We start from the raw sequence: 18,416 nt of genomic DNA, 5'->3' as shown, positions 1-18,416 counted from the left end.
ACCCACGAGGAAACACAAGATCTAGTGGTTTAAAGGCTGTTCCAGCCACCTACTAAACTGGTGGATCAGAAAAGCTACCAAGTGTTAATAAAAGCATTACGGCGGGAGAAATGGCCAAATGCCATAAAGGCGACGTGCATAAAAAAGAAGAGTAAATCCCATCGACTTTTTAAGCACAAACCAAGATATGAAATAAGTCAATAAAGCATAATCCAATTTCAAAAATTCAAAAGGGTAAATGCACAATATTTGAATTACCTTAAGATCTTATCTACATATTATCACCAACTTCATCCTCGTCATGGATGGATCACCCAAGTTTGGGTCCATAAGCATTGACAATTTTCCTATGAAGACTCGCTTTCGCTACGGCTCAGGGGGAGGCGATAGCTCTGAAAAGTCTTAATTGTTAAATGGCTTCAGTTTACATGCGACAGCCATCCATTTACCACACGAAAGCCCACACTTTTTCTCAGCTTAAAAAGCCGTCATCAAGCTCGTGATTGCGGACAAAGTTCAACAGCGAAATCCTACAACAGAACATAGCCAATAGTAGTATTTACCATATTCAGGTACTGCCATAACAATAGCTCAACAGTAAAATACTAAAATCCTATGATAAAATCAACAATTTCAAGCAAAACTCCCACTGGAACTAGCACCAAATCTCCACCTCCACGACCGAACCACCGAACCCCATCCTTCCTCCAGGTCCCTGCAAAAAGTTAGCAATACCCAATTTAATGAAAACATGTCAGAAAATAAATGAACAAGCATGAAGAATACAGTCCAAACTGCTTAAAAAGCAGTACTTAGACGAGAAATTATAACCTTTACTTACAACATTGACTTTTCAGGGCTATATTTTGTTGCGGCCATCATCAAAGTAAAGGATTTTTTTTTCAAAAAAGATAAAAGTAGCTATGTGCTTTAGCCATATTAACTTGTCGTGGTCTCACATCCCTTTGACAGCAGCTAGCATGTACACTTCTTACAGCTGCATCATGCCTGAACTTTTCCCTATATAAAGGGATGTTTATCCCTTACCACGCAATACAGACAAACATAAAGCAAAAAGTTTGACTCCGCAGAGACTAATAAAGCAGCAAAAGAAAAAGAACATGAGCGGAGATAATATTCACATTGTAATGGTGCCATGTTAGCATTTGGTCACCTGAACCCATTTTTTCAAATCACCGTAATCTTAGCCAAAGGAGGAGTTCAGGTTTCTTTCTTATCCACTCCCAAGAACATTACGAGACTTCCTAAACTTCCTCCTAACTTAGCACCACTAATAACGTAGTGCAGTTTCCACTACCATCACTTCATATTAGGAGTCTTTTGCCAAAAGATGCTGAGTCAACTTTGGACTTCCTTCTGATAGAGTTGAAGCAAGCTTATGATCTCCCTCAAGAACCCGTCATACGCTTCATTGCTGATAAAGATGTGATTGGGTCATTGCTGAATTCATTCCCACTGGGTGGCTGATATTGCTCAGGAACTTGACATGCCCCTCATTAAATTCAGTCTTCTTTGCTGCTTCACAGGTCTTCTCCGGGGCCCCAAACCCCAGAGCTGTCCCAGATAGGGTTCAAGATCAAAGCCAATACATGAACTTTTGACATCACAGCCACCATCAGTGGATTTCCCATTGATAGTTGCATAACGAAAACATGAGGCTCTAGAACTAATATATGCCGTATATGGAGAGAACGGTTCGCCCCGAGCTTTACTGGGACATGATGCCATAGCAGAAGACACATGTAGAGCTGTGGCTATACGTACTTGCACTGAATTATAAAGTGATTACTTAGAGACATAAAAAGTCAACAGAAAGCCACTGATTCCCCTTGGATTGCTACCGCCCGAAGAATTACCAGCAGATGAAAGAAATCTTGCTTGTCAGCCACATTGGATTAAGCTCTCCAAAATGGCTCGATGAACAGAAGCCAAAATATTCTGTGTTTGTGGGCTTCGGCACTGAATGTAAAGTTACCAAGAATCAACTATATGAAATAGCAAACAGAGTTCAACTCTTTGAACTGCCATTTCTGTGGATGCTACAGAAGCCCAGAACGCTTTGAACGACATTGATGCTTTACCATCAGGCTTTGATAATGAAAGGGAGAGGGTTGGTGCACATTGACTGGGCACCGCAGACGGAAATTATAGAACATTTATCTATTGGAGGATCCCTCTTACGTGCAGAATTTGGTTCAGCCATTGAAACTTTGAAGCACGGTCATGTTCTTGTGGTGTTGCTCTTTGCTTTGACCAAGGATTGAATGCAAGATTGCTAATAGAAAAAGGAGTAACCATTAAAGAGAAGAGGAACAAAGAAGATGGATCTTTTAATGGAAATGAAATCGCAATGTCATTAAGAAGCAATGGTCTCAGAGGAAGGGGAAGAGCTTAGAGCTTGAGCAAGAAAGGCTGCAGCCAATTTTGGGGACCAGACGCTTTATAACTCTCTACATCAAAAACTTTTGTTGAATATTCGAAAAGTAATGGTGAGATAAAGGTTTAGTCATCAACCAGCAAAGCACAAACGATTTCTATGTGTCAATGCATGTCAATCTCCAATCTTAATCTACAACTGTATTGCCAGCTGCTCAGCAATTCCCAAGTACGTATCACACAGATTATGCATTTCCTTTTCTTAACCTTTTTTTACCATCCTTACCCCCATGCAATCCTTGACAGTGAGGTAGGTAAGAATATTCAGTTTTTTAGGATGCACCAGTTATATTTTAAAACATGTGCCTATATTCTATGCTAAATTGAAGAAATTGTTTCACCCAGTTCAATATCTATCAACTAGCTGAACTGCCTTTCTAAAGTATCAAGGATTTATTTTCACGGAAGTGTAAGAGTTGATAGCTCCTATAATGTTTAAGATACACTATCAAAATATTACATGATCGCCCCTTTTTGGCCAAACAGCACAAGCTTGCATAAGATATTCACAAGCTACGGCGTCACTCATTCCTCAGAACTGTACACATTCCTCAAAACTGTACATTGTGTTGAGTATATGCAAAAGACATAATCAAGAAATATCTAACCTCAAAGGCAAGACATCTTCTATCTAGCGAATCACTGAGTCCATGGATCAGCCAGTTTGCCCCCATGTTGCTTAATTATTCGGGCTGCTTGCAGAAGAATATCCTGCTGTGTTGAAAACAATTTGTCCTTGCTCTATATTCATAAAAGACAATTATTAGATGAATAAAGTGAAACCCATAAACAAGATCCATGAGCAGCTGACCGAAGGGAAACATTGGAAGCATAAGCTGATCAGTGATATAATTGCACATGAAATCCTCAGATACACAGCGAATAAAACATACAATTCAATGGAAACTGATCAGTGAAATAATTGCACATGGAAATCGTCAAGATACACAGAAAACAAAACAACTTAAAGATTCAATGGCAAGTATCATGTCAGCATTTGTTCCAAACATTTTGTTGTGTATCAATTACAGAAATCAAAGGCAGACCTTAGAAAAAGAAATGGCTTTTGTTCCTTTTTTTATGTCATGTGATCAAACATTGAGGTGCCAGATAGGGCTCTGGTTTGGAATAACAAGGAAATACAAAGGCAGTGTAACCTAAATCAGTTCTTCGAGTCTACCATGATCACTTTGTCCTCAGAAATCCTTACTATCTATCAATGATTGTCTCTATTCTACCTATATTTTCAACTTGTTTATCCATTAAATTTCCTTTTATTTTCGTTATTTTTGTTTTTTCTCTTTAGAGGGGATCATGCGGGTCTATCTAGGTTTTGGCAGACACCGCCATAACTGAACTTGCTCCAATCAAAATTTGAAGGAGAACACTTGCTATCAGAAGTTTAAGGATCTATACACTTGAACAGATATTATCAAGCTCTGAGTGTCGTTCAAGTATTACATGAAAAGAACAACAACAACAAACCCAGTTTGATCCCAACAGGTGGGGTCTGGGGAGGGTAGTCTGTACGCCGACCTTACCCCTACCTAATGCAGGTAGAGAGGCTGTTTCCAATAGACCCTCGGCTCAGGAAGGACAAGAAGAAGAAGTGGAAAGCAAGGAAGGAAGAGAAAAGAAAGGGGGGATAAGGGATAAGTAGTACCAAATAATAGGAGCAGGGAATACAATACCTGAGGCGAACACAACCACCTAACCTAATAGAAATCTAAGAATATGAAGGGACATGCATGCTACTAAGACTATCGGTGAACAACTACAAACTACCTACTAACCTTCTACCTTAATCCTCGACCTCCACACCCTCCTATCAAGGGTCATGTCCTCAGTAAACTGAAGCAGCGCCATGTCGTGTCTAATCACCTCTCCCCAGTACTTCTTAGGCCTACCTCGACCTCTTCTCAAACTCTCCATGGCCAACCTCTCACGCCTCCTGACAGGAGCATCAATGCTTCTTCTCTTAACATGTCCGAACTATCTCAGCCTCGACTCCCGCATCTTGTTCTCCACGGAGGCTACTCCCACTCTATCCCGGATAGTTTCATTCTTAATCCTATCTCTCCTGGTACACCCACACATCCATCTCAACATCCTCATCTCTGCTATTCTCATCTTCTGCAGGTGGGAGTTCTTGACTGGCCAACACTCAACCCCATACAGCATAGCCGGTCGAACCACCACTTGATAAAACTTACCCTTAAGTCTTAGCGGCACATTCCTATCACACAAAACATTGGAAGCGAGCCTCCACTTCATCCATCCCGCTCCGATGCGATGTGCGACATCTTCGTCAATCTCCCCGTTACCCTGGATAATAGACCCGAGATACTTAAAACTCGCTCTCTTGGGGATAACTTGAGCATCAAGCTTAACCTCTACATCTGCATCATAGGTCCCGTCACTGAATTTGCACACCAAGTATTCTGTCTTGGTTCTACTCAGTTTGAAACCTTTAGACTTCAAGGTCTGTTTCCAAACCTCCAACCTCACGTTAACTCCGCTACGCGTCTCTCAATCAACACTATGTCATCGGCAAATAGCATGCACCAAGGCACCTCCCCTTGGATGTGTCGCGACAGTACATCCATCGCCAAGGAAAATAAAAATGGGCTAAGAGCCGATCCCTGGTGCAACCCCATCACCACAAGGAAATGCTCCGAGTCACCCCCCACAGTCCTCACCCGAGTCTTAGCATCATCAAACATATCCTTAATTACCCTAATGTACGCTACCGGAACGCCACTGACCTCCAAACACTTCCACAGGACCTCCCTCGGTACTTTATCGTATGCTTTCTCAAGGTCAATAAACACCATATGCAAATCCTTCTTCCTCATATGCAAATCGTTCAAGTATTACATGACTATTATAAAATAGTTGAAAGAAAGTTATCTCATATTTCAGCATTGAACACTAGATAAATTGATAAATATTGTGCTAGTATTTAAAGTAGACATGAAACTCAAGCAACAAATATCAAATGAATTCCATTAGGAAAGACCGAAACAGAGAAGGCATACCGCATATCTTAAGTTGCACCCAAGAGTCAGCTCTGCATATGTTTTTTCTATTTTAGACAAGTAGCAGTATGGTGCCTCTTTTTCCAAGAAAACACTTGGATTAGATCTGAGCATGTTTTTTACATCATCTGAAATCTGGAGAATCTTATCGAATTCTTCAATTTGGAAAGGAACTGTAGTGACCAAAGCACGCCATTGAGCACGTGATTTATTCACAATCACCTGAAATTTGCACAAAACAGTCTGTCAAATTCTCCTCCTTTTCTGTTGCTTCCGTTTCTTTACTTTTAATTTTTTAGGGCCCAAACGGGAGAGAGAGGGAGGAAACTTCAACAAAGTAAGAACTATCAGAGCCAAAAAAACTGAAGGTGTTAGAGATCCATAAATTAAGAATCTATATGATTATTTTTCACTTTCACACAAGATAGAGAAATGAATTATATTCAGCTCCTTTACAAAAGAATTGTAGAAAGCTCTCTCTTAAGTGATCCATTGAAGTATCCAGCCGCATAAAAGAAGTATGCATATAGACACAGTAACACTAAGACATGTTTTGAGCAGATTCGCCACTAAGCAACACTAGTCACAATACCAAGATTCTGGATATCTGGAAGTATCTGACACACTGGTTCGATAGAAGTTAAGAAGTGGAAGCTGCCTTCAATAATAAGAAGGTATCCTGCTGAGCAAATAACCTATAAGATCTAATTGACACATGATCCAGCACGGCCGGCAAAGTTTCAGATATACTTGGGAATTGAACGTAAGACTAAAAGCAATTTTTGAACCCCCTTTGCCACTACAATAGTATCTTCCTTTATGTCAAGGGGATTCCGCAGTTTATATAAGCAAATAAACTTGTTTTTGCTTGCGCAATATAATTTTCAGATGAAGGGGATTCTTCAATTGAACCCCCTTGGTTCTACATAGATACGCCCTTGTTCACAACCATGCAAGTTAAATTGGGTAGAGATCTAAAGTAAAAGGTCTCTCAAAATTATAGCCTCCCCAAGGAATGAAGCAAAGTAGTAGAGCATCAAATAACTAAGATAACCTACCTGGCTGGAAAATAGTGAATTTGGGACAATAACGGGAAACTTTTCTGCAGTCAACAATGATGTGGTGGTGAGCCCCATTTCAACCACTTGACCTTCCACTGATCCAGCCTGCAAAAGTAGGTAGCTGTTAAAACTTAAACAACCCATGGAATTGATTAAATGTCAGATGTTGTCAGAAAAACAGGAGTTGGGTTCTGACTTCTGGTAGATCTATTCATTGGGAACTCAATTATAATTGTTGTTGCGCAAGTATTCTTTTTATTCTTAGTTAGATATCATTTTATTGTTAAACCAGCTTTCCAGTCATAATTATTTGTTTTTGTAATTAACTTCCAGTCATAATTAAATCTTACTTTTCTTCTCTTATCTTCTAGTTATCATGATTAATCACTTTTTGTGGGTCCATCTGTCCTACTAATTGCTTTTTGACGCACATATACATCAGAACTAGACCGGTAATTATTCATTCAAGTTCAGATAGTGAGCAGGATTGAGTTTGAAACCTGAGACATAAATGTATTACTCCCTTGCCTACCTCAACAATCTTGCCAGCATAAGCTTAAGTCCTCAGCACAGTCTATCCGTGCGAATGTTGCTACACAAGAATACTTATAGTGGAGCTGACCTGACTTGCAATACCGCATATATATTAGAATATATCACTCAACTAAACACTAATTCTGCCAACTAGGGATGGATTCAAGATTTCCGCTTTTCCACTCAACTCCGTTAGGATCACGTTCAACACCGCAAGTCTTCATTTACTTAGCACTTCATATACTACTTATCCTTTATCTCTCCCTTTTTCTTTTCTCTTCCTTCTTTCTTCCTTCCTTCCTTGCTTTCCTCTTCTTCTTCTTGCCCTTCCTGAGCCGAGGGTCTATTGGAAACAGCCTCTCTACCTGCATTAGGTAGGGGTAAGATCTGCATACAAACTACCCTCCCCAGACCCCACTTGTTGGGATCAAACTGGGTTTATTGTTGTTTTTGTTGTTGTTCTTCCTTTCGCTTTAACTACCTCCTCCTTATTACGACATCATGCCAATAGATGCATCTCTAGAACTTGAATAAATTGTTGATATACAGTGTGTGTTAAGTTATGGACCCCAAAAAAAAGTGTGCGTCTAGTTGGCCTTCACATTGTATTTTCATTATCCACCATTATGTCTTACACTAAACAATCAATGATAGCTGTTATATACTGAATAAAGGCTTGCCATGTACTTCTAATCTTTGCATAAATTGTTCCAACTCCTTAGATACTCGCAATAAAACAAAACAAAAAGATAAATGTTGATAACGATTAAGAAAACTTTTGACATACTTTTATCGTGTCGCCAACTGAAAAAGGTTGTGATAGCTGTACGGAGAGTCCACTGAGAACATTACCAAGGATGTCTCTAGCAGCAAAAGCAGTAGCCACCCCTGCATTATTTATAAATGGCAAAAATGAAGAGCGAGTTGGAACATAAACAAGTGATAATAAGTACAATAATTTTATAGTTTTCCAGTTAATCATTGCCCACATAGCATTTTCATACATATATACCACCATAAACTAATATGTTATCTATCAATATCATTGTTGACATGGTTGCTACTATAATGTAGAAGTATTTATACCTCATAACATGGAAACTTATTTAGTACCCTAATCACTACAGTATTAATGTTTTCTTTTCGGGGGATAAGTAGAAAATTGGGTAAGATAAACTAAAGTGGGTGGCCTTAACTGGATGGGTCTGGTAATTATCTATGACTCCTTATGGCCCTCCAGGACCCAACATTTTTCCTGGATACAATGATTTGAAAATTTATGCACATTTTCACATGTCCGCCAATAAGCAAACCTGTCCTCTGTTTTAAATCACATTTTTTGGTCCCATTCCTACTCTTGGGAGCTATGTTGCTTGGACTCAGATGCGGGTATCAGATACCGGTGCAAATCCAGAGGTCGGATTCTTTATCACATAAAATTTAGAATTTGGAGGTATGGATCTGAGTGCGGATACAAGTGCCAAGATACAAACAATAAATGTATATTATGACATATAAAGTATATACTTGATTAATTAAAGTTATTGAACTAAGATAAATAAAATTTAATTTTTATAACATCTACTAAAAAAATTTTCATAAGATATCTCGCATAATAGCAAAGCATTCAAGTATTTTATATAATTATATTATACTAGTTTTAGGATACGCGCATTGCGCGTATACTTTTCTCAATGAGTATAAAATTTTAAAAAACACACAAATAATATTAAACTATGTGATTTAATTATAATATAAAATTTTACTAAAATATAAGCTCTTGAAAATGATTAATATCGATCCTATTTAGCCAACTTAAGAAAGTGAAAAACTATGTCACACAAAAGTATTCTAATGCAATATTATAACTTCGATATATGAGTCGTGCATTTTCTTTTGACTTATATTTAAATATCATGCAACAATACTATTGTTTTCATGGTCTTAAAGAACAAATTTTATTTGCTCAAGTACCTAATATGAATTTCATCTTATTCATATTGGAACTCAAATCGAAAAATACAGAAATCATAAGGAGACCCCAAATTGTAGATGTAGTTAGTACACAAAATTTATTGGGTAATATTTGAACCCAACTATTTGTTTCTAGAAAAAATAAAATGATTGTCACAGTGTTATAAATAGCGCTCGCCTCAACGCTAATAGCGTGAGGCGAGGCGATGCGAGCAGCCTGCGCTATTTTGGCTCTGTTGCGTTGCGATTATAAAAGGCGAGCGCCTCTGCCTGTGTAGCGACAGGCGAGCTGTAGCTTCGCTTTTTGAAAAAATAGAAAGAAAAAGGCGCAAAGACCAGCGACTTAAAACATTAGGGCTTGCAGCGAATTCACTTTCTTTCTTCTTCGACCTTTAAACAACAGAGCAGCCATAGTAGACAATTTTGACCTGAAAGCTTCAAGTTTCTGCCATCCTCTTCTTCATCCATGTCGACCCAGTCCAGGTATGCCTCTCTTCTTCTTCCTTCTTCTTTCTTATTTCTCCCTTTTCCTTCTTCTTCTCTTCTTCTTTCTATTTTTTTGCTCTGTTTTTTGTCGAGCAACAGTGCGGAACAGAGAGTCTGTTGCTCTGTTTTTTTTCGTTTTTCTTGTTCTTCTGATCTTCTCTTCTTCTTTCTATCTTTTTTTGCTCTATTTTTTATCGAGCAACAGTGCAGCAAAAAACAGAAGAGAGTCTATTTATGCTCTATTTTTTTTCGTTTTTCTTCTTCTTCTTCTGATCTTCTTTCTATCTTCTCTTCTTTCTTTTTTTGTTGCTCTGTTTTTTATTGAGCAGTAGTATTACACCATGTTATTGCTATTGTTTTTGCTCTGTTTTTTTCAATTCTTTCACTGTTGGGCAGAAGCAGAAGCAAAGAACTTCAAAACTTCAAACCTGAAATTTCCTCCTTTTTCAGTTATAGAGTAGAATTAATTGCATATTGAATTGATATATTTATTAATGTATTATTGTTATTGAGTTTTTAGATATATATATATATATATATATATATATATATATATATATAATATTTTATGTTTTTGTATAAATTGTCGCTTCACATCAAAAAAGCGAGCGCTTCGCTGCGCGCCTCTCGCCTTAGTGAAGCGGGCCCTCATCGCTATTTGTCGTTGCACGCTATCCAAAACACTGGTGCGGGGAAGATGATGGAAGCTATCTATCCAAACATTTATTGGACTCCATGTGCTGCTCATTGTATCAACTTGATGTTTGGTGACATATTCAAGGAAAACCCATATGCTAAAGGTAACTTTAATATAGTTATCTTTAAAGCCTTTAACTTTATTTATACTTATGTCCTATCCTATTAAGTATTAACTATAAAATTGTTATTGTTACTTTTACAGTTTTCACTAAGGCCGTCAAGGTATATGCTTACATCAGTCAGAGGCCGTTGTTGAATTTGATAAGGAAATTCACAAATGAAAGAAATTTGGTGAGACCGACCAAGACTAGATTTGCAACGGCTTTCTTAACTTTGCATAGTTTTTACTTGCAAAAGAAAAATTTGAGAAAGCTAGTTCTTTCGACTGAATGGAAAGATAATAAATATGCAAAGGAAGTTGCGGGTAAAGAAACTGCCAAAGTTCTTATTTCTCCATCATTCTGGAATGATGTCGTTCGGGCTCTTAAAGTTGGTGGTCCTTTGATTAGGGTGCTTCGTATGGTGGATGGGGAGAAAAAACCACCAATGGGCTATCTTTATGAAGCAATGGATAGAGCCAAAGAGAGTATTGCAGCGTCATTTGAGGGAAGATGTTAGGAAATATGAGAAAGTTTTTGAGATAATTGATACCAGGTGGAACAATCAACTCCATCGACCTTTGCATGCAGCAGGCCATCTTCTGAACCCGGGATTATTTTACAAGAACACTAGAGATGAAACTTTGGATTCAGAGGTGTGGATTGGATACCATGCATGTCTTGAGAAATTGATCCCTAATTCAGTGATGATAGATCAAATAGGGGAGGAGTTTGGTAAGTACTCACAAGCAAAGGGCCTATTTGGTTTACCGGCTGCCATTAGAGCCAGATACATAAGGTCGCCAGGTAACTAACTTTAATATAGATATCCTTATAACCTTAATTTAATTTATTTGATTTATACTTATTAACTTTTAAAATATTTTTTTATAGTTGAATGGTTGAAGCAATTTGGACATCAAACTCCAAACTTGCAAAAGTTTGCCATCAAAGTATTAAGCCTAACTTGTAGTGCATCTGGATGTGCGAGAAATTGAAGCATATTTGAGCATGTAAGAAGTAGATTTATTATATTAATATATTCTATATTGTATTATTATTAGTATCTATTAATTAATCTAAATAACTTATGCGTAGATTCACTCCAAAAAAAGGAATAGGCTTGAGCTATCGTGTCTCAATGATCTAGTGTATATTAAATACAATAGAACATTGAGGCGACGTTATGAAGCTCGTGATACCATTGATCCAATTATGTTGGACAACATTGACGAGGCAAATGAATGGTTAACTGGAGCCCCCCAAAATCATGAAGATGAACTAGTGTATGAAGGAGATGATCTTGATTAGGGTACTGTTTCTATGGCCGTTGGAGTTGAGGAGAATATCTATGGACTTAGAACGAGTTCTTCAAGTTATAAGGGAAAGAGGGTAGCAAGTTCAAGCCAGTCCCTAATTGATGAAGAGTCCGAGGATGAAGAAGATGATAGCTAATATAATGTTAACATTCATGAAGTTGTAGAATTTGAAAATCTTGAAGAAGAATAGATGTTGCTTGTTTTAGAGTTTAGACTATTAGTCTTTAATTTATGAATCTACTATGAGTCTATGACTATCTATTGAGTCTTTAATTTTTGAATGATATATTTATTACTCCTTCCGTTTCATATTAAATGAGGTACTTTCCTTTTAAGTCTGTTCCAAAATAAATGACACATTTCTAAATTTGGAAATAATTCAACTTTAAACTCTTTCATTTTACCCATTTACCCTTAATGAGAAGCTTTTATAGCCACACAAATGTCATGGCCCCACAAACTTTTTACCCCTTAAGCTTTTAAGACCACAATTTTCAAAAGTCTTCTCCTTTTTTCTTAAACTCCGTGCCAAGTCAAACTACCTCATATAATATGAAACGGAGGGAGTAATATATTATTGTTATTGAGTTTTTAGTTAAATGTATATAATATTTTATGTTTTTGTATAAATTGTCGCTTTACATCAAAAAGGCGAGCGCTTCGCTGCGCGCCTCTCGCCTCAGTGAAGCGGGCCCTCGTCGCTATTTGTCGCCTCACGCTATCCAAAACACTGGCTTAAAGATTTTACATTAGTAAGATTCCATGGTTAATTAGTAACTGGAAAAATCCATTTGCAACAAATGATCTATTGCACACACCATTCCTCAAATATAAGATCCAATATTTAGCACACTAAGCTGATCTTTTGTTTTTCTCGCTCACAGAACAAGGCAGGTGGGAATCAAGCGAAGAAAACTCACCTCCAATTCCACCAACAGTCAGAATAGATTGTACGGCTACTCCACAAACTTCAGCTAAAGTCATTAGCCCAAGGATGAAGAGGCCAACGGAAGAGATTCGGTCCAAAGTTAACAACCGATCACGGTCACCTTTTTCAAGGCTCTTGACAACCAAAGCTCTACTTATCACATTTGTTTTCCATCGCTGTAGAAACCAGACAAATGAAAGAATAGCAGCACCTCTCCAAGTCTGAAGAAGGTATTGCGATGCAACAGTGCTTGGTGCCACCATCACCGCGCTGCACACAGATATAAATCAACGATAAAGACAACTGATAGAACATCAAACCGAAAGCTAATATGTGAAAAAGAACAAGTAAGAAACGTATTACTAACATCTGTGAAAATGCCATGAAGGTGATCAAATATCGAACGGGGTCCTCCATAGCACCCCAAATACTTTTCTCATAAGGAACCTGCCCCCATATTGAGCTTCCAGGCAGCAAAGCAGCTGGGCCTTGCATTGAGTACTTGTGAAATCTCCTCAAAAGCCTTGGCATCACGATCCAAGCCATCAAGGTACCAATTAAAGTGCCACCAACTGGAACAATTACATCTCTCAAATAAGGGTGTGCATCAAGCACTTGTTCAACATAAGGAGTCATTTCAGAAGATGCCTCTTTCGCCTTTTCCCCGGTATAAGTCACAGCATCTATGGTTGTTTGCCAAGCTTCCTTAACCTTACCGATCCATTCACTTCCACCAACACCACTTGTATCCATATCAGACCCAGTTGCACCAGCTGAAACCTCTGAACCCTTAAGAATATCTCCTTTACTATTAACAGATGATGAATACCATCGACTATTCCATACGGGGCTAGTCCGAACAATTGAGATACTTCCCCTCAAACTTTTATTATCAAATAGCCCCCTACTATATGGAGTAACCTGACTGGGCCCACAAGCACAGTGTATACCCCTCATATCGAAACATTTGGGGGCAGCATAACTTTTGGAATAAGTGGGTTCTCTAGCGTAGTGGTTACTATTTACACAAGCGAATGAAGGTCTGACATCAATCTGATTAGCTACTCTTAAAGAGGAACTGAGGGTTCTTGCCAAAGTTGAAAACCTAATTGCTGCCATCAACAAATAGAGTCTGACCAGCAAATTATGTCTCAAATGAAATCTTTTTAACTTCAACCTACAACGTTCATCTTCAATCCACAACAAGTATTAAGACAAAGTAACAAATGGTTTAAAAATAAATAAATTTCAAAATAATTCATATACTGTACATATATGTATGTACTAGCTATGGTTAACACTATAAAGGCTTGAGGCAGAAGTATATCGCATTTCAAATTAGACCAGGCACTCCAGTAAAGACAAAAATAACAACATGATACCTATTAATTTAAGGACCAGGAAAATTACATTGGCCCTGAGTTGATGTGGTAACTTTCAATTCCAGAGGACAGATATCAAGATAAAGCCAGCCTATACTGTCAACAAATTCAAGATTTTAAACATAGTTAAGGCAAGCTTGCCCCATTTGCAAGGTCTATTCCATTTCATCAACCTCATCATACGTTAAGTAATGGATCGGAACAATGGTGGTTATGTTTAAACATTGAAAATTTGCATTCAGATAAGAATGAGAAAGCAACATCATGTATATATTACAGAAGTACTTTTATCATTAGAAAAGCAAAGAGGACATATCCAGTATCACCTATAGCATGAGCCCAAACATCATGTAACTTGTAATTTACCTCAAACGCAGAGGAAGCTAAAGTAAAATACTTAGCAGCCACATCATTTAGAGTTTATTAATACATGTAAAGTGATATAAAAAATCTGATATGGTTTTTTCTTTTTCTCTTTTTTTTATGAGATTGGTGTATGGACCAGCTTGCACCCCCTCAATTATTCCACAGCGTACCTTCTATCTCCCACCAGCACAAGTACCGGGTACCTATGCCGACCAAGGCTTAGGCCGATAAAAAGAAATCACCTAGTGTTTTTTGCCTCCGTGATGTCCGAGCCAACTTAGGCACGCCTCGACTATTCCACCTGATACCTATTACCTCCCAACAATACTGTATCATTTCATCCATCAAGGCTTAAACAGATGGGAACAAATTACCTAATATGTTTTGCCTTCCCTAGAATTTGAACTCGAGACATATGTTCTCCTTCCTCTTCATTGACCACTAGGCAACACCTTTTTTCTTTACTTTAACCTTCTGTATTTAAGTTTCTCCTTCAAGTTTATAGTGTCTGCAATTCCTTTCCTCTAGAACCGTGTAAAAACGTTTCAGTTTTAGATGGCATAGTCAACTGCCGCACGGTCAGTTGATTTAGGCATATTATCAAATAACCTTGGTGCACCAGCGACCAAAACTGATACGATTTTTCTTCATACGGTTGAGCAAAGCTAATACATATGCAAAATTTGCCAATAAACCAAGCACTAGGAGAAGAAAATTCGAATGGAACTCACCTGAAAGAGCAGTAGAAGCAACAGTTGAGAAGCAACAAAATCAAAATACAATTAGTACAAAAGGGACAAATAATGTGTAAACAGAAAAAATACAGAAAGAAGGAAAGAAGCTCAATTATCAATTTACCCTTAAAGGTGAAAGCTCTAGATCAAATTGGAGAGGGGCAAAACAGATAAAACAGGAAGAAAAAGGTAACTTATGTCCAAGTATAGGTTTGCCACCCAGGGTGAGACCGAAAAGACCCGTTTGAATTGACTTGATTTTCACATAAATAGCTTTTAAGTCAAAAATAATAATTAATTGATGCTGCCTAGCTTATTATTTTTGGTTTGTTTAAGCAGTTTTAATTTGTTTTAAGTATTTTTTTAATTTTACGAAACACTAAAAGAAATTTAAAATCTAATTTGACTAGCTTAAAAGTCAATCCAAATATCCTCTACACGTCAAAGGAAAGCATGGCCTTTACGGTAAAAATCTTTTCTTTTCTTTTTCTTTTCGATAGAAAAATTGGAAAAAAAATGATTCCTTGTGAACAAATACTACTTGGGCATAGACTCATAGTACTGAGCCTAGTGGCATATTTTATCGTTAAAATGATAGAGCAATTTTAAAGATTTAATGATCAAAATGCTTTTCTTTTTTGAAAAAGACAAAACATGCCCCTTTTGAAGATTTTAATAGTAGGATGCCCCCTCCATTCTCTAGGCTTCACCAAAGGTCTTTCTCCATTTTTTCTTTATTTTTCTTTCATATTTTTGTTTGTCTTTTTTTATTTTTTCCGTAATATTTTGTTTGTTTGTTTTGCTAAATTTCTTCCAAAATGGTAATCATACACCCTTAGACTTATATGTACGAAATTATTACGGAAATATGAGTATGAATTAAGTATTGAAACTCATGGTATGGATTGGAAGCCATAAATTCCCAATTTAAATACATAACCCTTGTAGAGATTGAAAGGTAATTAATTGATGGAATTTTTATTAGTTGGGTGTGGATGAATGGTCACGTATGTGATGATTGAAAGTTATAAATTGTTGAGAATGATGGTGGGATAAATTATTGGTAAATGATGGTATAAGTTAGATGAACTCATTTTATGGTTAAGAGATGTAGAAATTTATGCACTTTAGGTGTTTGATAAAATGCCTAAATGGCCTAAACAATGAAAATTATAACTAATGTTGGTCCCATTGGATGTTGATATTGTAGATTGAAGTTCCTTCGTGTGGCGGATCGTAGTAGTATCGTTAAGGGGCGAAATTTAGATTTGAGTCGTCCGGGAGTCATTTCACTAAAGAAGGCTACTTTAGAGTATCGACCTAACTTCGTAAAGGTAAGTATCTTGCCTAATCTTGTGCGGAAAAATTACCCCTTAAGAATTGAGTCGTTTGTGCTATTTGTAAAATGTGAAAGCCGTGTACGCGAGGTGACGAGTACGTACTTGAGCTTATATGTGAAAATTTTATCGGTTTAAAATATAAGGCATCTTTTATACATGTAATTGGAAATTGTTGGCACATTATTGTATCTTTATTCGCCATGTCCACTCTTATATGCTTTGTTTGAAGTTGTAGTTACATGTACATTCTTTCTAGCCAAGTTTGCTCTTATATATTTATTTGAAATTATTACCACTTAAATCAATTCGTGGATACTTTTATTGTTAAGTTGCCTTTTCGTGGAAACACTTTCACTATTGATTTTAATTTGCAAAAAATTAAATGAGAATTTAAGTTATCAAGCGACATTGAATTATTTTACTTGGAGTTATGTTAAAAGGAGATGTGTTTCTTTGTTGAGTTATATTTACGTTCATGTTGTTAATTGAGATGAAGTTGTTTTATCATGTAAAAATTTTCTATTTGCTAAATCTACCCTTACGTGAAACTTTTGTTACATGTTGTCTCTCTTATTATTGAGTTATTATTATTATTTGTTATGTCTTGCATTGTGAGTTCGATTTTCTGTTTCACTATGTTGTAATTCTTGTGTTGATTTAATCGTCATTTGCTCGTGTTATGTTGTTGTTGTCATTACTATTATTTTTGTGCTCAGTACCGTTGAGTCGGGGGTTATGTGTAGTTATGGCGTTGAAATTATTTTTAAGAAATGTAGTGGCATATGGGCGCATGTGGTGCTAATCATTATATTTTGTTGTTATTGTAACGACCCGGCAGGTCGTTTTGAGAGTAATAGCCCCGATCCTCTATTTAGTGCTTTTCCCGTATCTTTTTCTGCTTATGTTACTTGTCGGGAGGTTTTGTTTGTGGTTTCGGAGTGATTTGGGACACTTAGTCCCTAAAATGAAAGCTTAAGTTTTAGGATTTTGACCATAGTTGAAACTATATGAAGATGACTCTAGAATGGAGTTTTGTCGGTCATGTTAACTCTGTTGGGTGATTTTGGACTTAGGAGCGTGTCTGGATTGTGTTTTGGAGGTTTATAGCTGAATTAGGCTTGAAATGGAGAAAGTTGAATTTTTGGGAAGTTTGACCAGAAGTGGACTTTTTGATATCGGGGTCAGATTTCGATTCCGAAAGTTGGAGTAGGTTAGTAATGTCAAATATGACTTGTGTGAAAAATTTAAGGTCAATCGAACGTGATTTGATAGGTTTCGGCATCGGTTGCAGAAGTTTGAATTGGAGGGTGATTCATATTTTTAGAGTTGTTTAATGTGATTTGGAGGCTCGACTAAGTTCGTATGATGTTTTAGAATTTATTGGTACGTTTGGTTGAGGTCCCAGGGGCCTCGGGTTGATTTTGGATGGTTAACGGATATAATTGGGAGTTGGAAGAGTTGCTAAACCATTACAGCTTCTGGTGTAATCGCACATGCTGTGGGGTTGACCACAGGTGCGGACTCGTACGTGCCAGCAGAGGAGCGCAGGTGCGGCTTGGAGAAGCTTGGCCTGTGGCGCAGGTTCGAGGTTAGGACCGCAGAAACGGAGTCATTCTGCGGAAGATGGAATGCAAAAGCGGAAGGCCTTGAAACTTGAGGATTGCGGAAGTGGAAGACCTTGGAATTTTGGACTTAAGTTAAGTCCGCACATGCGATATTTTTTCCGCAAGTGCGGAACCGCAGAAGCGGTGAACCCCCTCGCAGAAGCGAGATCGCTAGGTAGAAAAGGCAAAGTTCGAGGGTTTTTATCCCATTTCCATTTTTGGACTTTGAGAGCTCGAATTTATGCTATAATTTAGGGGAATTTTAGAGGAGGCTATTGGGTAATGATTCTTAACTCTAATGATTCTTAACTCTGTTTATCTTGAAAATGGTAATTACAATAAAATTTGATTTTGTGATTCTAAAAATACGTGATTTATTTATTTATGTTAGTTGTT

At 37.4% G+C, this 18,416-nt stretch overlaps 1 protein-coding gene and 1 pseudogene across 1 annotated transcript; one reads left to right on the top strand and one right to left on the bottom strand.

Moving 5' to 3' along the window:
* Positions 1 to 216: 216 nt before the first annotated feature.
* On the bottom strand, positions 217 to 15,110 carry LOC104247857 (mechanosensitive ion channel protein 1, mitochondrial-like). The gene is made up of 9 exons (XM_009803985.2): positions 15,074 to 15,110; positions 14,005 to 14,067; positions 12,962 to 13,784; positions 12,587 to 12,864; positions 7,878 to 7,978; positions 6,554 to 6,661; positions 5,496 to 5,717; positions 3,066 to 3,198; positions 217 to 715 (listed from the first exon to the last, which is right to left on the bottom strand). The coding sequence occupies exons 3-8, from the start codon at positions 13,711 to 13,713 to the stop codon at positions 3,097 to 3,099; spliced, it is 1,563 nt and encodes a 520-aa protein (XP_009802287.1). The 5' UTR covers positions 13,714 to 13,784; positions 14,005 to 14,067; positions 15,074 to 15,110; the 3' UTR covers positions 217 to 715; positions 3,066 to 3,096.
* Positions 1,122 to 2,527, top strand: LOC138874510 (putative UDP-rhamnose:rhamnosyltransferase 1; annotated as a pseudogene).
* Positions 15,111 to 18,416: the final 3,306 nt, after the last annotated feature.

This window comes from Nicotiana sylvestris, chromosome 8 (genome assembly GCF_000393655.2).
Source record: "Nicotiana sylvestris chromosome 8, ASM39365v2, whole genome shotgun sequence".
NCBI classification, from domain to species: Eukaryota; Viridiplantae; Streptophyta; class Magnoliopsida; order Solanales; family Solanaceae; genus Nicotiana; species Nicotiana sylvestris.
Note: the sequence above shows the minus strand (reverse complement) of the source record. Positions and strands in the feature narration are given on the sequence as shown.

Excerpts from the sequence above, each read along its gene's own strand:
- LOC104247857 (XM_009803985.2), bottom strand. The coding sequence starts at position 13,713 with ATGGCAGCAATTAGGTTTTCAACTTTGGCAAGAACCCTCAGTTCCTCT. Across the intron at positions 7,979-12,586 it reads GACTGTTGGTGGAATTGGAG|GGGTGGCTACTGCTTTTGCT; the intron begins GTGAGTTTTCTT and ends TAAATAATGCAG. Across the intron at positions 5,718-6,553 it reads ATTCACTATTTTCCAGCCAG|GTGATTGTGAATAAATCACG; the intron begins GTAGGTTATCTT and ends TGCAAATTTCAG.